This window comes from Calypte anna, chromosome 3 (assembly GCF_003957555.1).
Source record: "Calypte anna isolate BGI_N300 chromosome 3, bCalAnn1_v1.p, whole genome shotgun sequence".
NCBI lineage: Eukaryota > Metazoa > Chordata > Aves > Apodiformes > Trochilidae > Calypte > Calypte anna.
In genome coordinates, this window is record NC_044246.1 from 48,983,532 (window position 1) to 49,008,241 (window position 24,710).

General features: G+C 41.5%; 1 protein-coding gene across 6 annotated transcripts in view; it reads right to left on the reverse strand.

Annotated features, from left to right (window-relative positions):
• The window catches only part of SPTBN1 (spectrin beta, non-erythrocytic 1), a 128,935-nt gene that overhangs the window by 31,548 nt on the left and 72,677 nt on the right, over positions 1–24,710 (reverse strand). For all 6 annotated transcript variants that reach the window (XM_030446678.1, XM_030446681.1, XM_030446679.1 and 3 more), the window contains 15 exons: positions 19,929–20,080; positions 16,041–16,214; positions 14,755–14,846; positions 13,539–13,619; positions 12,681–12,796; positions 11,556–11,668; positions 10,744–10,931; positions 9,563–9,680; positions 8,037–8,195; positions 7,128–7,430; positions 6,154–6,307; positions 4,610–5,480; positions 4,328–4,465; positions 2,979–3,735; positions 2,524–2,726 (listed from right to left, as the gene is read on the reverse strand). In XM_030446678.1, the coding sequence (XP_030302538.1) occupies positions 2,524–2,726; positions 2,979–3,735; positions 4,328–4,465; positions 4,610–5,480; positions 6,154–6,307; positions 7,128–7,430; positions 8,037–8,195; positions 9,563–9,680; positions 10,744–10,931; positions 11,556–11,668; positions 12,681–12,796; positions 13,539–13,619; positions 14,755–14,846; positions 16,041–16,214; positions 19,929–20,080 (3,619 nt within the window). The remainder of the gene's footprint in view (positions 1–2,523; positions 2,727–2,978; positions 3,736–4,327; positions 4,466–4,609; positions 5,481–6,153; positions 6,308–7,127; positions 7,431–8,036; positions 8,196–9,562; positions 9,681–10,743; positions 10,932–11,555; positions 11,669–12,680; positions 12,797–13,538; positions 13,620–14,754; positions 14,847–16,040; positions 16,215–19,928; positions 20,081–24,710) is intronic.

Sequence of the window (24,710 nt, forward strand, 5' to 3'; positions counted from 1 at the left end):
ACATGTAGTGTGAATGCAACTGCCTGTTAAGAATACCAATACATGCAATACAATTTTAGCTTCTTTAGTTGTCCCAGCAAATGAGAGGCACTTTCCTTTCTGAATGGGCAAGAACAAAAATTACTTCCATTCTCTGCTTAGCAGAAAGTTGCATGAATACAAAAGTTGATGAAAACCAAATCCAGATCACAATGAGTCAGATATGCCACTGTCTTTAAACTAAATCTCATCTGCAGAATGGGAGAGGCGATGCATAGGCACACAGCCTAGGGCAGTCCAGTTTCTCTTCCAAGAGAAAATGGAGGAGAACTTGCTTCCTCTCTGCATGGGAGAAACAGCAGCAGAAGTTACTAAAGCAGGGCAGCTGCAATGGGGAGATCAGCTTCTTTCTCAGTTGGAAAAGCTGGCTAGTGATAGCTTTATTCAATTCCATTTTCTTCTCCCCTCACCTTTCTCCATCTCCTTTTCCCCATTTATTCTTCTCAATGAGATGCACTGAAAGATTGTGCCGAAGTGTTTACCTCCTACAGAGCAGCTCCACTCTGCTTCTGCAACCTCCTCTCCTTCCCTGGCCTCATGCCTACCATGTCTCTTAAGATGGTGACCATTTTAGGGCAGGGTCTGTCTGCTGTACCAAGAGACAGTGGGGTCTCCTCTGGAATAGCTTAAAAGCATAACTGTTAGAAACACTATTAACAAATACTAAAAACTACAAAGAGCTCCATATGGGAAGTATGGAGCCACTGCACATATTTGTACTTGTTTGTTTTGGTCCTTTGTTATACATCCAGGTGGAGCCTGGTTGGGAGAGTGATTTTTTGTAAAACCAAAGAGGCTTCCTTTGCTACCACTCCCACTACACCCAGCCTTGAGGCTTTGTTCTTGAGGCTTATCAGCCCTACAGACTCAGAGAGCAATCCCACGGATTTCCTGAATAGCAGAGCACCGGATGGTTTTTGCAGTGCTCTGCATAAATAGCTTTGGAATTGAGGAAATGTGCTGAAAAAAATGTGGGCTTAAAAAAAGACAGTCTCTAGGACTTGCCTGCCATTCAAGGTAGAAACTCCAGCACATGTCCCACAGCCAGGATGGCCCAGGTGGCCAGATGGGGGAACACAGGACAATGGAGACACAGAGGAGTAGCTGCACTGGGAGGAAACAGCAGGAACCTCTCTGGAGGATAGAGGGTGAAGCAATCTCCTACTCCAGTCACCTCAGAAAGGGATGCAAGCAGCAGCTCACCATTACACCCTTGGATGTTACTTTTAATATTCCAAGAGCTGCAGAAAGAAGAAACCTAACCAGAAGGCCAGGATCAAGTCCTCCTGCTTTCCTGAGTGGATGGAAAAACTTGTATCAGAGGACATTGAAAGTCAGAGAGGGTAAATAGGGAAAATTAATTTCCTAGCTTCAACCTTATTTACTGTCATATAATCTCCTCTTCCTGGCCTCTGAAGATTGTCTTTGGGATCTAAAAAGAGTCAGGCTAGTTAGAAAGACTGAAAATGTGAGGCATCCTTGGAGTTAGGTTGTCAGAGGGCCCAGAGGCCCTTAGCAAACTGGGAACAGGATTATCTGCCTTTGTTGGCCACAAGCCATAGGTGAAGTGGGTGCATCCACAGTGGGACTTGTTTGCCAAACCAGGAAAGACTCCACATTTTCTGAACTACTTCGGTTCAGTTACTGCTTTGAGATAAGGACATTTGGCTGACTCTGAACCTACAGGCTGTGGAAGGATGGAAGTCTGTGGAAGTCTGAGGGAAGGGCTGTCTATGCTTGACATAAAGGCTCTATATGAACTTGCGGCTGTGTTCTGACAATAGTGATTGAAAAGAACCCTTGAAAGACACAACTATTATTCAAACCAAAAGCAGAAAGAGCCATGAATCACAGCCATCAAACCCAAACATGAACCTTTGGTTTTCAAAGAAAATGAAACACTTTACATTCAACAGCACCCATACCACAGATAAAGAGACAAAGCAAAAGACTTGTTCTAGGATGAAAGACCTATTTGTACCAATGTTTCCTAATCTGATTTCAGAAGGGCCAGGCAAGTTGGAAAAGATGATCAAAGCCAAGCGGGTGGGGTAGATACAATGCCAATTACTCTCTTGAAGAGCCACATTCCATCTTCAGAGGAAAGACAAGAATTCATTATTACAATTAAATCAGCTAGGAAGTAAGCAGAGGAAAACCAAGATTTGTGGAACTAGGTAAAGGTAACTGCTAGAGTTCCCACCATAATGTAAAACCTGTTAATACTCCAAGAACTATATGGCAACACTAGTACTGGGTGATAAGCTCATTACCTTGTAGGTCTCTAGATAATGAGAGAGGTAATACTTAATCAAGATTAGTCCAGCACATTTTTGAAACGTTACAGTTCCTATTTTTCCACAGGACAAAGAAAAATACTTTGCAACAGACATTTTCAAAAATGTTACTTTGAGTTTGGCTTCCTCTCTCAGAAAGCAGAATTGAAGTACAAACAGCTATGTTCCACTATTATTTCAACCTTACCTATCATCAATAGAGTCCACTTTCTCCTGGATTTTATCCGAATTAATGTTTCCATCACTAACTAGCCTCCTGCCAGTCTCCACAACTGCATTGATCTTTTCTTCATTGGCATCCATTGTGGTCATGAAATCCTCCTGTTTTTTAATAGCAGCTTCTGCTCCTTCCAAGGTAGTGGGCATTTCCGTGTGTGCCAAAACATACTCCTGTGATTAGAGCATAAATAAGAGAGAGAAAAGTACTACACTCAGGCTGTGCTCCACCATACTGATTCACCACATATGGAAAGAAACTTCTCCAGGAGAAGTTAGAAGTAAAATACAAAAAGTAAATTATAGTTTAAACAAGGGCTATTTATTTGTTTATAGCTCTCCTGACAAATGATCTTGTTTGTTAATTGCTTGCAGCAACCAGTGTCAATCTGTAGAAACAAAATAAACTCTATCTTGACTACTTACCTGGTTATTAAGAAACGCTTCTGCTTGCTTGGTATCTCTAAGAAACAGCTGATAGGCATGAGACTGGGAAAGGAGATTTTGCCTGTTCTCCCACATTTTGTGAAGCTCATTCCACCCAGTGTCCAAAGCTTGCAGGCGCTGGCGCAAGAACATGTACTGAGCGTCAGTTTGCCCTTGTGTCACCATCTCTCCCATGTCCCTCATTTTCTGATAATCTTCCTCATAATTGTTGATTTCATTCTTAATATTCTCGTGTTGAGTGAGCAGCTTCTCGGCCTCTGTCAGTGTGTTTGGCATATCTTCAGATGCAATTGCAGTCTGTGTTCTGGATAGCCAAGACTGGAAGTCATCCAGATCTCTCAGGAACTGCTGCAGCTTGCTTGCTTCTCCGAGGGATTCTTCCCGGTTCTTGAGAGTGGTCTTCATTTCTTCCCACACATCGTTAATTTCTGCAAGCCGTGAAAGGATAGCCTGTGCCTGGTCAGGATGCTCTGATTCTAACTTTTCTGCCTCTTTTTGCAGGTCACTTAGCTTGGCTTCAATGGCTACCAGGTCACGTTCCATGCCCGTCAGCTTCCTCTGCAGGGCCATCACTCCAGCTAGATCATTACCCAGATCTTGTGTGGATTCGATCACTTTGGTCTTTTCCCTGATCCAGGATTTGGTTTCATTACATTCAAGATGGTAGTTCTGGATACTCAGAGCAGAAAGCAGAGCATCCTTCTTCCTATCTACCAGTTCTCTGAACTGGCTCCATCTGAAATGTGTGAGAAGAGAAAAGTAGAGAAATTGAGATCGTGTATAATAGAGAAAATGATATGGCAACACTGCTGAGTGAGCAGGTGCTCACATTAGCTTGGTAAGCTATGAAGTAACCTAACTGTTCGTGGGTTTTTTCAGTCCTTCCCACATCATCAATAGTTTTAGAAAAACAAGCATTAGACAAGCTCCGGCAATTTTTCCTCAAGTTAAAAGTTGCTAGTTACACCCAATTTTCACACCGAATGTACCTTCTCCGTTTATTTTCAAGCCAATAAATGAGTGAGTTTATATGAAATTACATTGTTTTTTTTTTTAATCTTAATAGTCATTACAGTAAACTTTCAGCTCTCTAATCAAGGTACTGATATAATGAGGACCTGACGGAAGTCAACAGGAAAAGTCCATCTGTTAATCAAATATTTGAAAGACTCAGCTCTTTCTCCTTCTGAAGCTTTAAAGGCCTACCTTGATGATACTTCAGGTAACAGTATCAGGATATCTTAAAAAACCCACCTAAGAAACACAAATGACCCCAGTGTACTTGTTTCAACCAGCATCACATTCACAAGCACGAGGCCTTCGCTTACCTTGTGTTGAGCTTATCTTGCTGTGCTTTGATCTCCTTCTCACTGGGATGGCCACTGTGCATTAGCTGTCTAGCAATTTGGTTCACCACTGCAACACGGGAGGCCTGATTGTTCATTTCTGGTTCTAAGCTTTCAAATCTGGAGGGAGAGGAAAAGGCAAACAAAAAAAGATCATACAGGCATTAAGAAAATATGAGCCACAGGCATGCTGGGAAAGACGGATGGAGTAAAAAACTTTCCCCCACTATTCCCCAAGCTTCCTGGTAAAGTATTCTCTCTCACCTGTGCTGGATCACTTCCAGGTCCTCCAGCTTCTCTGGAATCTGCATATTATTCAGCCACTTCTCCTTTTCATCAATCCAAAGCTCACAAGCATCTGCTTCACTGAACATCTTATAAAGAGCAAGGGTATCCTGCAAGGCCTGTTTACGCAGCCGCGTCAGCTCAGCAACCTCTTTGTACCTCTCTTCTATTCCAGACAATCTGCCTTGCACATCTGGAGATCCAGCGTGCTCCTGTGGTAGAGCCTTTGCTTGTTCGTGAAGCGAGTCAATGGTTGGCCGGTAGCTTGCAATCTCTTCAGCCACATCTTTGTGTTTCTTGACCAAGGACTGAGTGGAATACTCATCATGGCCAACATCATTGCTGGAAACAATTTTGAGGATGTCCAACATCCACGCATCGATGTCATCAGCATCAGCCTGGAACTGGTGAAGGAGAGAGGCTTCCTCCAGACGCTTCTTCCTAATGGCAGATAACTGTTCCAAGTTAGCCCACTGCTCCCGGATATCCTTAATTCTTTCTCTGATTTTCTCAGACCCAAAATGCTCCTCCGCAATCATGTCTTCACCTTCTTTTATCGCCTGCTGAAAGTGGCCACTACGACCACTCATTTCGTCTTCAAACGCCTTATGTTTACTCAAGAGACGAACGACGCTCGTTAGGTCCTTCCCATAGTCATCAGATGACAGGATCTGCTCCTTCTCCCTGATCCAACCTTCTTCTTCAGCCATTTCCCAGAAGAACTTCCAGAGGCGTCGGGACTCTTCCAAGCGGGCCCGGCGCTCAGCTGCAAGCTGGCACAGCTCTTGGTAACAGAACTCCATGTGAGCAACGCGGTCCCTGATAACCTGCGGGTCACACGGTTTGTAACCTGTTCAGACAAGAGAATGTGCATTACAACTTGGACCGATCCATTTTCATCTCTACAGCTGGGGCATGCACAGAGTTCTTAATTCCATCTATGAAGTTTACGTCAAAGAATCCGTAGTCTCCTGAAAATGAGTGTGAACTCTGCAAGCCTCGCCATACAATAACACAAGTCATTAAAAAAAAGGCAAAACAAAAACCAAAAGAAAAAGTATTCATGAGGAGTTTCAGTGGAACAAAATTCACTTCTCCAGATTTGTATCAGCTTCAAACATATGACTGCACATAGGGAACATTGTGTATCCTACTTAATGACACTGGTTTAGTGAAATTGCTTTTATTTAGCATGAACTGGGACAATTTCAGACTGAGTCCAGTAATTTGTGCTGCTTGTAGTAGATCCAAAGAACAGGGGTTAAATGGCAACTACTTCAAAGTTACGGCAGCTTCTGGTTAGGAGCATGACATCCCATGCAAAACACAATGCCACAATGAACCCCGGAGCAGGTGCCTGGACAAATTAATCATTGACATGGTGAGTAAAGAAGGAACAAATTAAATTGGATTCTCCTATTCTGGTGCTGAATTTAACCTAATGTGCCTTGTAGAACTGATGAGGCTTATAGATAACCTCATATGTAATTAAGACAAAGGAGGATATGTTGGCTGCTAGTTACCTTCTCCATCGGTGGCAAACTTCTGAGCAGATGCATTGACCCCTCTCACTCTCTCAGCCTGAATTGCAATATCAGCCTCCACAAGTGCATGTTTCTGCAACAGATCTTCAACTCCTAACAAGTGTTTGCCATAGTCTTGAGACAGCAGAAGCACCTGATCAAAAGGCAAAAGACAAGTAAAATGGGCTGAAGGCCATAAGCTATTTGTTTCTTAGTAACTCCACGCATTACACTGCTCTCTGGGGCTACACTTATTTAAATCCAGAGAAACACCAGGTCCATGAGGACAGCTGTTTCAAATTTATAGAGACATAGCCGATAAGAGTATGAGCCAATATTTTTAAAATCAGTATGAACAACCTGACTGATCTCTAATGCTGTTTTAAGTCAGGGATGATGAGAAGCTACATTAGAGCTCAGCAGGACCAATGCAAAGCACTCAAGTCAACGCGTTGTGAGCTACCCCTGAGTTACACACATCCTTCTTTCCTTCAACAACTTCCAAGTTCTGCTGGCTGATGGACAAGAACTATGTCATGGTCCTTTCCCTTCCCCGATCCCAGGAGCACAGACAGGAAGAAATTCCTGCTTCTTAAAGCACAGAGATGAAGAGGTGACTTGTTCACCACATAAATTGTGACGAAGAGAGGTTATTTAATTACTATTCACCAAAATCACCATGCTTAGCCAAGCACAGTGTGCAAAGCCACTGGCCCTTACGAGATAGGCATGAAGCTGAAAAAGTAGCTGCTTATAGGAGCAACCTTGTTCTCTTTCCTAGCTTGTTTCTAACCATTATTTTTAAAAAATCATCATAAGATATTTGTAATTTGTTCACTGCTCTTGAATGTGGAACTTTTGCATTTATCTATTAAACCAGAGGAGCAAAACTAATCCTAAAAATTTACAAAGAAGGTGTAGATATACACCTCTCCGGAATGTTTGGTCCACATTCTCAATTGGCTAGCACCTACCTTCATCTCATCCATCCAGTCCATAATGTACAGCATTTCCTGGAAAATCTTTTGCAGACCAAGATTCATCTCCAGCCGCTGCCTCCGGGCCTTGAGCAGCTCCAGGAGATACTCCCATAGGCGGATAACGTTGTCCTTTCTCGCAGTAATGCGTTTGATATCGTGGTAATTTTCAGTCTCAAGTTCCTTCGCAACTGCAACCACAGCCTGGACTCGTTCTTCATAGGCTGCAATGTCTGTTTCTATGGCCTCATGTTTTTTCGTTGCGGCTTCTACCGCTGGAAGGTCAAAGCCAAAATTATCCTGTAAAGACAGAGATACTTCTTCAGGAATGGCTGTGAGGAGAAAAGCACTCCTGCTCGTGACACGAGCACGAGCTCTAAGTGTGTATTCTGCACAGTCGTTAGCAAATCTGGGATCACAAAATGCTTGGATAAGTCTTGAAAAAAATCAGAGAAACCGCTGATAACCGGAGAACCCCTGATACAATTAGAAATATCTTTTACTACCTTTGGGGAAGAATCAGGTTGGCCATCAAGGTTAAGTTCCTTAATTTTTTTAAAAGCCACCCCTAACATTTAAGAAATAAAACTAATTACACTGCATTGACCAAACTAGTCAGATAAAGAAAATCTTGACTGTGGATAGATATTTCCATATCAGTATGTCCTGAGTACAGGCTGATAAGAGTGAAGGAAGGGATACCCCAATTGCATTAAAGACAGGGCACACAGTACATGCACATATACATTAAATATGCATTTGCAGACACATACAACAAATATAAATGAACTTATATTCCATAAAATATGATGCGCAGGGGAGGAAATATTCTCTTTTCAAGAACTGTAGCCTACAATTACTCATGGGAATCATTTTAGTCACACAGTCAATTTCTGAAAGCAGCACCTGAGAAACAAGACGTTGATTTTCACTCAGCCAAGTTTCTCTCATAGCTGCCTTGCGATCAAATCTGCGTGCAAGTTGTTCCAGTTTCTCTTGTCTGATGAGCTCATTTCGCAGTGCCAGTTCTCTTTCATGTTCAGCTTTTTCCAGTCTTTCCCAGGCCTGAAGACATGGAGAAAAAACACACGTCTTCTAAACACGCATTCTTACAGGTTTATGGTAAATCACATCTTCTTTGCATGAAATCAGGACAACCAAGATTTCCAGAACTGGCCTATTTATTTATTTGCCAATAAAACTAGTTTGTATTGGCTGGCCTTACATCTTGTCCGCTAATATAAGCGTAGGACTTAAAATCTGTTCTCAATTCATTCATGTTTCCTGAGCAAGGGGTATAAAACTTGTTTATCTCAGATGTATTTTCTTGAATGCATTTGGTTTTTGCTTCCAACAAATCCTAAGTAAAGCACCTGGCTTCAGTGTATAAAACAGTATTTATTTTTAAAAAAATCTGAGTGCTGCTCCCAAATAAGAGGATTCTACTCTCCTCTTTTAGGAAATGAGAATTAGAGATTCATGCCCTTTAACCTTGAAAGTCAACACACAATTGTTGTTCTTACATCCACTTCGGAAAAAAAACCTGCAGAATTTGGTTACGTTTGGTGCATACAAGAGTTTTTTCCCCCAAAGCCAAAAGTTGTTCACATGCATGACAATAATATTTCAGAAAGTCTTAGAACCATGTTGAAAGCCAGCTTATCAGCTTTAAGATCTTCTAACAAGCAAAAAAAGTACCCATAATTAAACACAAACTACCTGAGATTCTTCTAAATCCTAACAGATGTGAAACTGCTTGAAACCCAAGTATTTTAGGCATTCCCAGGCACAGGAGCTTAATGCAAACAGAAGAGTTGAGCAGTTTACTGCTCTCTAGGATGGAGATAGAGGCCACAGACACCCACAACAGCTGCTCTGGGAATGCCAAGCATGATCAAACACAAATGAGGAAAGCTCACAGTTTTAACTTGTTTGTTATCCTTGAGAGAGCTTGTCAGCATGGCTGCTGTTCTGCCAGCTGCAGCAGCATAGAAAATAGCTGCAGAAACCCTGACAGGGAATCCACAAGATTGGTAATGGCACTTCCTTCAATCTCCCAGGCTGTGAGAGGGGGCACAAGGGGCAAATGGGGAGAGCTACAATACCTAGGTGCTGCTGCTACTTTCTGTTATCAACTTCAGTAGCCAGGGCCCCAGAGGGGTGAGGAAGGGCTACTAGATCCACAACCAACTGGACAGGATGACTGGGCATTTTTCTGATGTAGATTTTATAGATGCTGAGAAGACCCAGGGGCTTGGTTCAGTTTAGTGAGTCTGAGATACAAGAGAAGGTCACCCCCACCTTGCCTATCCCTTATGTCCCCCCACATCAAGGCTGGAGATAGAAAACGTGTTTCCTCCCAGTACACTGAGAGAGAGACTGGAAAACAACAACAAATCCTGAGTTGCACAGGAGAAACTGGCTCAGTTTACCTTGTTAATGTCAGAGATGAGTTTGCCCTCCCTTGGCATGTATACTTTCTGGTTGTTGGCTCTCATTTTGCTTTGGATGGTAAAAAGCAGCACTTCTAGGTTTCCTTTTTCTGTAAATCTAAACAGAATTTTGCAAAAGAATTGGATTACAATGAAGTTTTCATTGTAACTAAGGTATAAAGCACTTCCTTAAAATACTGACATGAATGTAGCTTTCAGATAAACACCTTTATCTTGTGTCAAAGCTGGAAGCAATTGAAATAACCCACACATCCCCCAGGAACCACTTGGGTCAAACAAAAAAGAAACTTCAGAGAAGTCAGTTGTCTATGTGTTTAGATTTAAATCCCCTTGGGGGACAGAACACTGAATTTTTTTTATTCTATTACGTGTGCTGTCCTAGTTTACTCTATCAGCTCAAGAAATGGAAGTTTTATTTAAAGCCCTTTGCAGTCAATAAACTCTTCCCACTCTTTTTCCTGAGTTATACGCCTGGGAAATAAACAAACTCCATAGGCACTAGGGAACAGACTGCAACTTTAGAAGATGTCTGGATACTCTGTAATACATTGAATTGTGATTATTATCCATTGCAACCTACATTAGACAAAAAATAAATAAATAAACAGATCTGATATCATGATGCTAAAGAGAAACTTTCTAATAATAAGTTTTGATCATATCGGTTCTAGAAAGTATAGTGATGTTTTACAAAGCCAGACACACTTCCTCTTGATTTTGGATAAGCAGTAAGATTCTTTTTAATAGCACCATATTAGTTTTATAGGCTGCTATCAAGCATGGCTGGTGATATTACTATACTAACACATTATGCTGTTCCCACTCAATATTATAAAGCAGGCAACTCTGTGAAGTGACAGCTTCCTGGCCCCTAAAGTCCTACAGGAACAGGCTCACCAAGACACACTTTTTATTATTTTGTTTGTTGTTGTTATTATATGTGTGTTGAATAGCATAAAACAAAGAGACCCTGAGTAATAATGGTAAGTGCCAATTAGAAATATGATAGTTGGGTTTGTTCAGAAAAATACATTCTTAGGCCAAGATTAAAATTATTTAGATGTGTTTGTTGGTTGGTTTTAGTTTGTTTTTTTTTTAATTCAATGATTGACTAAACCAAACGAGACCAGTGTTGCTTTAAAAGTGAAGATTAAAATTACTTGGGTGGTTTTTCCACTGTGCGATAAGTGTTGAAAGCCTGCAGCTGCTGTTGCACACCAACCAGTGAGTTGGCAAATTTGCGATTGTTGAGGATGATAATGGTTTGCTCAATCCACTCCAGAAGGTCAGAAGCCAGTGATTCGTATTTTTCAATCATTTTCTCTGTTTCAATGGCATTGTCAAGCACCTGCAAAAAGCAGCACAACATAAAATGAGTAACAGGGGCAGTGCTCTTCAGAGGTATTTAAATCCAGCAGCCTACATAAAAGAAACTGTTGGGAGACTTGACTTATGAATCAGGCCACACACTCCTGAGTGCAACAGGGCTGGGATCCCTGAGGAGTAAGAGCTTTGCATTTTTCAGCAATCAATTCCAATGATCCTATGGCAATAGAGGGGCAGAGCTGAGTCTTACAAAAGGATTCAAATTCAGTCTGCCAGCTGTAAAGATCAGGGAAACTTCACCAAAGGGCAGAGAATGACTGCACATTTTTTAAATGAGGGGCTTTTCTGGGCTCCAGAAGACAGAGGACTCTGAGGGGGAGAAGCAGACAACGCAAAAGGGAAACAAGCAATGATGCAAAATTAACAAAGCAAAAATTAACAGCCCAAATGCTTTCTAATACAGGGCAGCTGAAAATTAACTACTCCTCACAGTCATAGGGGAATATTTACCATTCAAAATACATTCAAAAGCAAAACTTAAAAACGCTGCAGTGGACTCAAAAAAACTAACAACCAAGAGGAAAAAAATAAAGTAAAATTAAAAATTCAACTGCTTTATAACAATTTAAAATTTGAACTTGCAAACCTTTCCGATACGTTTTCCTTCAACAGCTAAAGCTTTCATCTTGGAGAAATAGTGGTAGTATGTTACCACATAGGTGATGATTGACTTCTCATCAGGATGATCAACACTGATATCTGCAATCCAAACACAAGTTGTCTTAGCACATTGTGGGTGCAAGGATTAAAACAACAAAGCTAATAAGGCAACAAAGATGCATTTAAAAGCCAGAGAGATGGGTTCAGTGGCAGTTCAATTCCTAAGATTTATCTCCTAATCAAAAATAAATCCAGCTGCCTTGGTCTGGTTCTGGGTTACTAGGTGTTGTACAGTATTGAACTCTGTCAATAAGAAGTGCTGATTTATCTCTTGGTCTTAATGCAGAATGTGGTTAAAGCATATACCTGTAGGCTATGGGACTCTGGACCTCAGAGTCAGGCTCCAGACTCTGCCACAACTTGTGCATGGCTGAGTATTTCTCTAGTGTGTGAGTGGACAGAAATACTGTTAGCTGAGAACTCTGACACTGTATCAGCATTTGGAGAGAGGAATTCAGACATAACAGAATGTCTCTACAGGCAAATCTTCCCAGAGATACAGATGGAAAACAAACGACATTCTTTCCTGCAGCAATTCTGAGGCACTAACAAATAAGCAAGAAGAAACTTGCCCAAACACATAGCCTCTATCTGTCCTGTGACAAGAAAGCTTCTTGTCTAGCACTTCGAGCCCCCCTTCCAATATGCATGAGCATGAACACTCACATGAAAGCACAGGCTAAAACTCACTGACAGTTTGTAAAAGGAGCTGCTAAATATTTGCTGAAATCCATGTTGTTAGTCTTCCAGCTCACAGATAGATTTTCACAAAGTAGATCGCAAGGAGAGATCTAACTGGAATGATTTTATGTTCAGTGGTCTCATCACAAGAGGGAAAATAAAATCAGGATTAAGGGCTCTTGTGCTACTACTGCCCATTTCTCTGCAGAGGACATTTTGTATTCTCTCCTTTGAACCTAGCTGCATCATCAGGAAAGCCAGCAGCATCTACCTTCTCTTCAACACAAAAAGCCATCACTAAGCTGTGCCCTTCACAAGAAAGGCAGGAGAAAAGGCCTCTTAAAGAACTGTGAACTGCAGGAATTCTTACCCTCGGGGTCCAGGAGCTTAGTAAGACCAAGGTGTTGCTCTGCAAGGTTAAAAGCATTCTGCAGATTGTAGTGTGCATTTGATTTCTTCAGCTTGTCAAAATCAATCAAATCAGGCCTAGACAGGACAGAAAATTCTTTAGATTTCCCAAAGCACAGTGCAGCTGGCCTCAAATGAACAAATGAACTAAAGTTCCTCAAAAAAACCTGGCTTTCCTGCTGCTACAGTTTCACTTGCCCAGTAGCCATGTGCATTTTAATGGATATTAAAGGAATGCAGCAGTGTCTAGCACATGACATGGAAGAACCTAGCCCATGGGAAAGAGCAGAGGATATTTTACCAGAGATAAAGGTGACCTAGAGAAGAAAGGAACAACGTTGAGGTGCTACAGTCTCTCCTCATGGCCATCCAAGTGTGCAAGCTGCCACCTGAGCAGCAGCCCCAGCCATGGCAAAGTATAGCACCAGGCTTTTTTCCCCTCCAGGCTGCTGGTTTGTCATGCACTCCTCCCATCCCCAAATTTTAGGTGACCAGACACAATCATGGGTTACTCAATAAGGTACAAAAACTTTTCTTTCAACCTGATCAGTCACAAATCAACACAACTGTGTTTAATTTATTCTCTTGGAACCAAACACAACCTGTTTTGACTTGTGGTGTGTGAAGCTGCCACCCAGATGAGCTGATAGTGACCCTGAGAACTGTAAAGCTCTAAAGCAAGGCAAATTGCTGCAAAACTCAGGAATCCTCAGCTCTCTCCACAGATTTTAAAATCAAGCTTCAAAGTTACTGCAAAATCCAGTGCCCACTGTAACAGTCCAAACTTTCAAAATCCATAAAGACATTTACCCACACATACCTGTGCTTGTGTATTAGTGCATTGAAAGCCATCCCATCCCTCCAGCTGGTTGTAAAGTTGTGAATGTTGACGTTGGGGTAACTGACAGAACAAAAAACAAAAAAGAGAGTACAATCAAAACAGCATCCCTGCTGTCACTAAAAGCTGGTTACAGGATAGATTCATTTATTGTAAACCTAAGGGTGGAATATTACCATTCCACGATGGACAATCCATTATCACTGCTCTCTAATTAGAGACTGACTCTAGAAATAAGTACACCTCATCTACTCTTGTGTCTACTCTTGTAAACTCCACAGAATTTATATCCATTCCAGACAAAGTCTCTAAATGAACTCCAAGTAATCACTTAATGGTACGATTTCATAACTTGCTGCCCAATCTGCAGCCTGTGAGGTTTCACATCCCTACAAGTATAAGGCCTGCTCCTGATTTAGCTGCTGCGAAAGAATTATTTTCAGGTATTCAGACTATCAAGTTCAAGAGCAGAGCAGGAACAGTAGGAGGAACAAAGAGGAGTAAAACCTGATGGCTGCAGGGGCCACCAGAAAAGCAAATGATACATGAAATTTTCCTTGAAATTGTCTGCTGTCCCAGAGCATCTTTAAGAACTTCAAGTCACTGACTTTTAAACAAAACCTACATGAACCTTTGTGCCTCATGGGTACACAGATGCAAAATTAATTTGCTTGGTGAAGTCTCAAAAAATTTCAGGCTGCACATGAACTACTTTCAGAAATAAGGTAAAGTCCTAACTTCTTATAAGGAGAAGATGAAGTACCTCTAGAATAATGTTGAATTGCCCCAAGTTATCACAGGGCATCCAGTTTTCATGGAGGAAACATAATGAATCTTTACAAATAGATATTTAATCATGCAAGAAGGGTAATGTCAGAGAAAGATATTCTGGGAATATTCCCATATTTTTGGGAAGAGGGTGAAGTTGGTGGCAAACATAGGAAGCATCATTATTTTTTCAGAGTAGGGTGAAAAAGAGTCAGTATATTACTATATATTAATGATTATCAGATTGGTATGTTTATCACACAGCATTAATATAATCAATTCAGAATTTTCTTACTTGTAAACATCAACTCATCAACTCTCTTGGTTGAATCCATTCGAGAGAGATATGTGTAGGCCCATTTAAAATTATTTCAATGAAAACTCAGAATGTTCTAGGAGCTTTAGAGATAATCACTTAAGCCATACTCACCCAGCTGTCTTCATCTGGCACCACAAAAGCAAAGCATCTTTAGCAGATTTCTTCTCCTTGTTGTCCTCAGTTTCAACACTGATGTCTTGGATCTAAAATGAACATAGAAGGTTTAAATATTTCCCTGAGAAAACATATTGTTTGCCTTTTTAAAAAAAGATTAAATATCAAATATCAAAATATATGTAAGAAAGGAAATCTATGCCGGGCTAGAAGTAGGTGAACACTCTTCCTCACTTAAGTCCATTCATGTCAGAAGTAAGTTTCATCTGCCCTTATTTTTTACTGGAGGATTACTCTTTGTTTAGTCCACTGACAAAACAGTTTAAATTTCACAGGAAATTTTTTTCTCAACTGTCAGTGCAAACCTTTCCCTACATAGTGTTATGGTGTCACCCAGCAAGGTGTCTCCTTCAGGAAAGGGAGAAGCAGGAATGTCAGGTTTGGGAAGAAATAGTATTAAATAGTGTTTGCCCTTAGCAGAATCACAGCTATATATTCCAAATTCTAGGTCATTCTCCAGTTTTTCAAAAGAGGAAACAAAAAAATTAAAGGAGGAAGGAAAAAGGAAAATGTTTTTTACTTTATATGGACAAATATCTCATTTTATAGATATAGTTGACTGATTTTTAAAAAGAGTATTGTAGCTTCAGTGGCGTTTCACTGCTGCCTTTGCAAATTAGATAAACACTTTCACATATTAAGAAAACACTGAGCAACACCAAAATTAAGAGGTTGTTAAATCGATTACATATTTATTACTATGTTTTTTGTTATCAATAATATATTTGTTTTATAAATTTGTTATCCTTTCTGCAAAAGGACCTTTTTAACTGAGGGCAAAGAACAACCTGCAACTTCCTGAAAAACATGAAATCTCAGCCTTAAGCTGTAACACCAAAATAATTCCTGTGGGCACCCTTAAGCTGCTTCAGTGCCAAGCTAGCCAGGTTACTGATAATTACCACAAAGGTGAAGAGCAGCTGAAGGCAGCAGTTCCTTCTAGGTCTACAACTGGAGCTTCATATTTATTAGTAGTTTTAAAATAAAACCATATGAAGTTCCACACAGAAAACTCCCACTGGCTGTGACTACAGATCAGCAGCATCACGAAGACTAGTTTATCCTCTCCCTTAGCTCTGAAGCATGTCCTGCCAGATGTTAAACACTTTTCACTCCCATCATTTTGGAGGGCTTGAGTGCACTCCACTCTTACAAAGCACAGTATTACAAACAAGCATGGAGAACTCCAACATGTGTACATCTATGTATGTGTACATCTTTACCTGGAATCTCAGGATAATAGTCCAAATAAGACCAAGGGTCAGCCTGTGATTCCCATCCACAATATCATGAGATCCCATGTTTTCTAGGTGCACCCTCTGCTCTTTCAGGAACTGGAGGGCTTTATCAACATTCTCCAGGCAATGGATGCGCATCCTTCCTTTAGTTGGTTTCGGCTAGAATGTAAAAGGGAGAAGAAAAACATGTATTACTGTAAATGGAAGGAAAAACACTAGTGGTTATTAATTCTTCAATCTAGGCAGCTGAGTCACCACATTGCCCATTCCCAGCCAGCAATACTGCATGCAATTGTACTTCAGATTTCATAGACAAAACGGCTCCTTTGCATTCCACAGCACATTTACGCAAGGATAACCATAGCACGTGTTAAACTCATGGTTTAAATGACAGTGCCCTTGACCTAAACTGCACACTCTGGGCACCAATTTAATCTGCCTTTCAAAGTCTTTTGCCTGCTTATTTCCTGAATTTTTCCTATCTACTATATTCATTAACTAGCTGGAAGACAAATTATTTTGTTAAGTTCATGCCACACCTGTTCCATTTTCCCAAGATGCTTTTTTTTTCCAGTACAAGTTATTCCACACTTAAGAAGATTCTTCAAAGATAAAGATATGAAACAAACTGGCACATGCAGGCAACAGAGGGAATTGCTAGTAAGTGCTCCAGAGTGTATCTGTAAATATGCTCCAAAAAGGATTTGGACCATAAGCTGCCTCAATAAAACTCCTCTTGAAAGAAACATCATTGCTCTCTTTGGTCAGTTGAAGTAGAATAAATAGTATGAAGATAACAGAAGATACTTACTCCAAACAACTTCTTCATATGAAAAGAAAGTAAAAACAATACAAAGATCAGCCTTTTCCTTTATAACACAATTTTATGAAGTCCCAGTGCAAATGAAAAAAGCCATGAATGTAACACCAGCATACAGAAGTCTGCTGTAAAACCGAACCAAATTCAAGCAACTTTGTTCTGCAATAAGGATTCCAGGTGAACAGCCTGTTCAGTGCTCCCTGAGATGGCACCAAAGGTACTCTGCCAAGCTACTAATTGACATAATTTCCTTGTTTTCTGCAGTGAAGGTAATTAACTGGCCATGGAAAATCCTCACCATAGACTGCATTCAAGGGGAAGACTGCATTCCGCTGAAGCCATATTATGGTCCCTAGAAACAGCAGCCTGTACAAGTGTGTGATGCTCCAGCATCAAGGTGACCAGGCAAATACCATTCATGACAAAGACTTTATTTGATTCCTGGGACCCCCTGCTCCCACTCACATTCTAAACTCAGTCTTGACATGCATGTTAACAGGAAAATTTGTTTTACATAAAAAAATCTTCCCTTTTCCAACAGAAAACGTGACAGAACTTACTACACAGAATCTGTTTAAACAGTTTGACTTTTGAGCACCCAGGATCTGTAAGGAATTTACTAATCCTTGTTATAGTTACGGAAGAAATTGAGTTAAATGCTTAACTTTATCCTGAAAACAATTCTCAGCTTTATTTTTGCAGTTTGGGAGAAGCTGGTTAATAGTGTGTGCAAACAAAACTACAAATGTCTTTTGATACTGTCTGGATTCTTTCCACTCTGCTTAGCGAGGCTATTGCATGCTATCATTTTATTTCCAAATATTGTGCTGTACAGAGGATCTTATGTGTAAGGTCTGGACTAAACACTAGGATTAGGAATCAAGCAAGGGAGATGCAGATGTTGCCCTTATAGGACACTCATTTTGAGTTTCTCCAGCACACCTTCAAGGACAGGGTTTTCATTATCAAAAATCACAACAGCGTTTTGATAAAATGCAGTTTGTGCAAATGAGACTGCACAACTTACAGAGGACAAAGAGCAGTCCTGCTTCCCTGATTAGTATCCTAAATCCCAGGCTGTCCCATGGGTGTATGGCTCTAGCTCCAGAATGTGAATCCTGGTTTTAACAGTGAGAAAACAATTCCTGCTTGTTCTACTGCATCAGTAAGTACATTATATTAATATAATTGTCTAGGGTAGCTTCCACTTTGTTTACTGCTTTCTTACCATTTAATAGTTCTTGTCTTGATTTTAAGCTTACTGTGTATGATTTCTGCTTGGCTATCATGGAGATGTGACATCCTAACCAGTATCAGCTAAGTTAAAGTCCAAAAGGCTGGAGTACATCAGCAAGTGAATGCTACGTGCCAATCCTCCTGGAATATTTCTTGGTGTGTGTAACTGTCCCAAGGTTTAGTGTGATGCGTTATCTGTATGCATGTTTGCAGAGGAAGGTGTGGTGGAATGTACTGTTCAAACAGAGACTGCTGCCATCCATCCTGAGATAAGGAAGCTACAAAAAGAATTTGTGGTGGTGCAGGCAGCTGCCAGGTCGATACGCAAATGCTGATGCAAGCGTAGATCCAGGATTCTCACCCGGTGGCTCCTGTACCCTCCCCACCCCATGAGCTGCGTAAGATGTTTGCATTTTTCAAAACCTGGAGAGAAAAATGTAAATGAATCATGCAGCAAGAGTCACACGACTGGTCTAGGCTTCACCACTGCTGTTTGACATTGAAAGTCAAATTTTGGCAGGCAGATACGGAGACTTAAACAGAGGTGCCATAGCTGCTGTCTGGATCCTCAAACAATGGGGCATGTTGGGCTCAGTTATCCCTGCATGAATAATGTCTGCTACCAGCAGTGAACACGTCAAGCCTAATACCTCACAGAAGGAAATGATTTGGCATAGAGAGAAACGTGTTTTGAGCAAGCTGTAGTTGACAAACATTGAGATGAGTTCCCTCCATCCACACACGGCAGTTTTCTTACCCTCACAGATGCATTTAGAAAGCTCTCTCTCCTGTCCTACTGTGCAGACACTACACTGTGGGCCATATGTTCAATTCATTAACCAGAGTCTTAAGCCATGGAGCTCCCATTAATAGGAGTGCTTGATGACAAGTGATTACACAGTAATGTAGCCTTAGGTCTTAGCTAAAGACCCGTATTTGTTTGAAAAGATTGCTTTAAATTAGGTAGTTAAGAGCACAGCTGTCATTTAAGGAATGGAATGAAAAACTGATACCCAGCCATTTCCTGACATCCCAACTTTCCTGTCACGAAGCAGCAGTTTTTCACTATGGAGGTTTACTTACTTACCACTCACACTCCATTGCGCTGGTACCAAGGGGGCTCTCTCAGCATACTCAAAGAAATAATTTGCCCCATATATTTTAATTAATTGTAGCTACTCCTCCTAACCAAAGAAAATGCAAACCTATCCTCATAAAACCAAGTGCACCCAAGAGCATTCCTGAGCAGTGAGGTGCAACTAACACCACAGTCTAAACTGCTGTGATGCTGCCAAGGGTGGACATGGCCCTCTCCAGCCAGCTCTCTTCCACAACTCTCCAGCACATTCCAGAGAAGAGAGAGGGGATGTTCCAGGCCTTGGGCCGGTGGGCAGCCTGCACACAGCCACCTGCATCCAGAGCTTGTATTTACCAGCACAAAAATGGACCAGCTGGCCACAGCGTCCAGGAAAATTCCTCAGCACATCTAATTCATCATTACCGAGATGGTCTAAGGGGCTGGAGAACACTCAGTGCTCTGTGCCTGTCAGGTTCAGGAGCAGGGAGTTTGCTGCTGGAAGCATGCAGCAACTCTCCAGCAAGGAATCTTTGAAGGACACCTCCTCCAATTCCTACTGAAAACAATAGGAAGAAAATGCAATGGTGTCTGGATCCAGCTGAATCAATAGACTTTTTTTTTCCTTTAATATGTAAAACTAAACCCTCAGTACTGTTTTGCTGTACATCAGTTGAGCCAAGGATTCACCAAAAAAACCCCCAATCAAGCCAAAAACCCCACAACAAATATTAACACCTACAAGTCTCTCTCCTGAAAGAACCTCCAGAAGCTTGATGAGCATCCTTCCATCACGAAGGTCAGCATACAAATCTGTGATTCTGCAGGATACGCGTGCCAAGTGGGAATTAACCCACTTTGTGAAAGTCTTCTTCTGAACTGCCTCACGTTCATCTGTTAGGAAAACAACACAATGTTACTCAAAATAAATCACAGTTCATGTGAAATGTGATGTTCAAACATGTGTAATATTAAATAAAGGTACAGTTTGCCTTCTTTGCAGAATCATTGAAGAAACTGGGACTTTTCACTGAATATCCACCTTTCCTCCTATTTTATAACATTTTATGTATCAGTGGGAATTTTACTGGGAAGCAGAAGTATAGATTGTAGACTTCCTTGTTGCTCAGATAAGCAGCTCTCTCAAGATGTAAAGAGGTCTGTTGTAGAGCTACACTGTAAAAGCTTTTTTTGACTGATAAAACTGTACAACTGTCCAGTAATATGATCAAGAGTTATCTTCCACAGCTGGAAGAATGGGCCAATTTCTGCTCTCAAATTCACACACAAACCTATAACAGATCCCCTGAAATACTAGAAGTCACCTTGAATTAAGACAGGTACAAAAGAGAGCAGGCACCAAAGCTTCCTATTTATTCTTTTCCCTTCCCATTACAATATTTACTCGCACATCTGATGTTTGTAACTGTGTTTACACAATGTCAAGATGAACTTTTCCATAACTACGTGTTTGAAATAGACTTGCATTTATTTAAAGGCAGAGAAAAATAGGTTCTTTCCACTTTCGGTTCCCCAAAGTCTTTCACAGCTGTTATACATGAAAACATTGGCTATGGGAGCTCCTTCAATGCACAGGCTCACTCCAACCCACATTAATTCAAAAACTCCTCAACAGCTATTTGCCAAGCCCACAACTCTCAGTCAGAAAAGGTCATACATCTTTGTGGTTAAATTCTTTTGCCAAGGGCTTTGGATAAAGCCCTTCCTTGTTCACAAAAACTCACTTTACTGAACAGGGAACTACTGCAGACCAAATTGGTCCAAACACAGGTGCTCCAACTTGGACTCCCGAGCCCATAATTACACCTACAAACGAAAGCAGTTTGCTTTTCCAAACAGTGACCATTACACCTCCCTTCAGTCTCTTTAAAGTTGTTGGCACATTAAGCAACTGGACATGAAGACTGCTAAACCCTAAACCAAAACATAACATGTCAGGCTCTGAAATATCATTGTTTGAAACACAGAAAATGCTAATGACGGTGCAGATCAACACAAGAGTTTATATCTGTGTCCCCTTCCTGGCACAGCAGCGTGGGGAGGACACAATCCCAGCACGTTCGAAACCAGTTACAGCCTCTGCACCTGCAGGACCTCGGAGATTGCAGAAAAAGCTTGGTCTTGGTGACATGGAATGATGAAGAAAGTAAGGCTGAAGAGGACAGAAAGCTAGGAAACAAGTGAAGTTACAAAAGATGGTAAAAGAATGGTGGTAAGGAGGAGGAACCTGACAAGGAGTGGGAGGACAGACCAGAATTTCAGTGGCAGTTTGCCCAATTTCATAAACTCCACCCTAAGATTTCAGTTCCTCCCTCCCATGTATTTCTGAATTTATTATTGCTACCCGACCATGTGGCAAGACATAACCAAAGCTAATTGGTTTGTAACAGTTTTTACCTACCTGTAAGGTGTGAAATTAAGAAAATAGAGCTTGGAAAGTTGTAGAAAGTTGCTTTTTGTGACAAAATAGCAACAGGCTTCCAACGAACTGACAGTTTGAGTTACTACTGCTTATCCTCATGCTGTACAGAGCAGAGGACTGCTAAGATACAGGAAGCAAACAGGAAATCAGCAGTAATGTGTTGCTTGCTTTCCAGTGCACACAGAGGAGCCAACTGCAGCATCTTGAAAGCAGCAGCATGTGCTCCCACCACCCCCCAGCTGCACAAACCTCAGCCTGTCTGCTCTTCCCACCAGTGCTGCATGAGCCCTTTATTTCCAGGACATCACAGTGTCAGCAGCACACGACTGCTCTGTGCATCACTCGTGAGCACCGTGCCAACAGGAAAATGGCCAGTTCATCAAAAACCCCAAATCTTACCCCAGGAAGGCAACACTACAAAAATAAAAAACTGCATCTGCAGCATCTCCTAACCATGCTGCAAATCAGACCAGTGGTATAACAACACAGCTTGTTCAGTCTTGGGCCAACCCAGAAAAACCCCAATTTATCTGCCTAGTGGAAACAACTGTCTATGCAAGTAATCATTTAAATATAGTGTCTGCTAACATTAAATATATATTTTATGAACTATTTATAGCAAGTTCCTGGGAATACTGTATCTGTGTGTCTGCTTGTCTAGTAATCCATGCTCTTAGTTAAAGCATTTTTTGAAATGAGTCACAGAATAAAAACCTTGCCATAGCTGCTGATTTTTAAAGAAAATCCCCACATCCCTCTTCACCAGCTTGAACAGGCCCAAAAACAACTCAGCAAGTTTGTTTATTTAATCACTGTAGTCTCTATACAGAAGCACAGCATTCAGAGATCCCTGTGGTTACAATTCATTCAGAAGAGAAATAGGGATGGATGGGATCCTAAAAATAGAGTTGGACATACAACATACTATGTAAACCAAAAAAGCTATCAAATATCATAATGAAGCCATCCACTGAAACATCTTTGCTCAAAAGTTAAGGTTATCAACAATTCACCAAATCTGGTATCACAATAAAAGCAATGGTTGGGAAAAAAAAATACCCACATGGTTTTAGTAAAAGAAGAGGAAGGGTCAGAACCAAATAATGAACAAGATTATGGACATTACATGGGAAACACAGTGACATGCCAAGTCAGGCTGTGAAAACTTTGGTGCCACTGTGTTAACTGATACCAGCCTAGGATCTGCTATTGTTGAAAGGAAGTCAACAAATCAGCTGGCTTCAGGCATCTCTTCCTGGGGCATGGGAAGAGGGGGTCCCTCCAGTGGATGGCACCAATGTGCCCCAAAACAGCTTTCCTACCCCTGGATGACTGCTGGGTCTAAAAGAGGGGGTGAAAGCACATTCTTCAGGCAGTAGGGATTAAGGTAAAATGCCCTGAGAAAGTTCTAGTGTTTCCTTTTCTCATCTGTAGCTTTTGCAGCCTTAAGAGCATGCGTTATCAGTGAGGGAGAGGACAGGACCACAGCCTCCTCATCTAGCTGAAGTTCCTCTGTGCTTCAGTAGCTGATGCTTGGTGCTGTTACATGCTTTTTCTTTAGTTTAGTGTAAGATGCAGTTGCTTTCTCTCCTCCTGTGCCTTCCTATTTTCCCCTGCCTCACTCTCTGTGGTCCTCCATTTCCTGCCTACATGCAAGGCCAAAGGGCTGGGTTGGGTTTTCTGGCTCCTCACCTCTGCATCCGCCCTGCACTCACTCTCATCTTCGCTCCTCTCACCTGATCCCCACCCATCCTCTGTGGCGCCAGCCTCCTCCCTGCTTGCTCCACAAGACAAAATTGTGTAAAAATCTCTAACCATACCACAGCTGCAAGGGTTTTAGCACTAATTCCATAAAGAATCGGCCCTTATTTGGGACCTTAAAGATCACCCAGTCACAATCCCCTGCCATGGGCAAGGACACGTCCCTCTAGACCAGATTGCTCCCAAGTCCCATCCAACCTGACCATGAACACTTCCAGGTAGGCGGTAGCCACAGCTTCTCTGGGCAACCTGGGCCAGTGGCTCACTCCCTTCACAGGATAGAATTTCTTCCTAGTGTCTCATCTAAATCTCCCCTTTCAGTCTGAAACTGTTGCCCCTTGTCATACCACTACATGGGCGCTACTACCGACAGAGCCTACTGTCAGTTCTTCACATGCATTTGAGCAACTTCATTGCTGTAGCCATTCATGGCTTTCATTTTCTTCCCATCTCTCCTCCTCATTTTCTTCCCCTGTCTCCTCAGCAAGAACATCCAAAAGCTGTGAGATGCCTGGCTGCCCAGTGCAGCCCTCAGCCCCGTGGGAAAACCCTGTGGCACCTTGGGAGAGCCAGGCCCCAACCTGCTCACTGCCAGCATTTAGGGACTACCAGTGACTTATCTGAGAAAAATGCCACCAGAGAGACACAGCAGTTCTTTCAGTACCCTAATGGGGTGGTCACCCAGGAAGGCCACTCTTAATCAGGCCCTTGGCAGAGGCAGAGCTCAGCTCTAATTCCCTGCTGACAAGATTAGTGAGAGGAACACCAGAAGGGATCAGGCTCAGCAGTCCTTACCCCCTCACGGCTTCACTCCTGCACTCCCACAACGTGGGAAAAAACCAAGCCCATCTGCAAAGTTGCGTGGCTGGTGCTGGTCATGTTAAAACCTCTCCTGATTATTTCTACATGGTGTTTCACAATGACTGCAGGTTTTTGCAATGCTGTTACCAACCCCTTCAAACTGATAAATTTTTTTTTTTTTTTTTTTTTTGGTCTGGGGGTTCAGGTTAAAACATGTACGGGAAAAAAACGATGGATTTTGGTTAAATATTTCAGAGAAAGAAACATCCATACAGAAAATCAATACTTACGGCTATGACAGCTTCTCTAAGCACACAACTATGACTTCTTTAAATATGCAGTGCTGTGTAAAAAATGGAATACTAATGGCCAGGTGCATCCATGACTAATGATACTAGGGATTTAACATCAGTGTCGGGTCCTGAAGCACTAATTATGAATCTTATATGATTGTTTTTACAAATGTCCTTCATACTTTCAAAAACATAGTTCTAGATTTTGAAGATTAATTAAACTAGA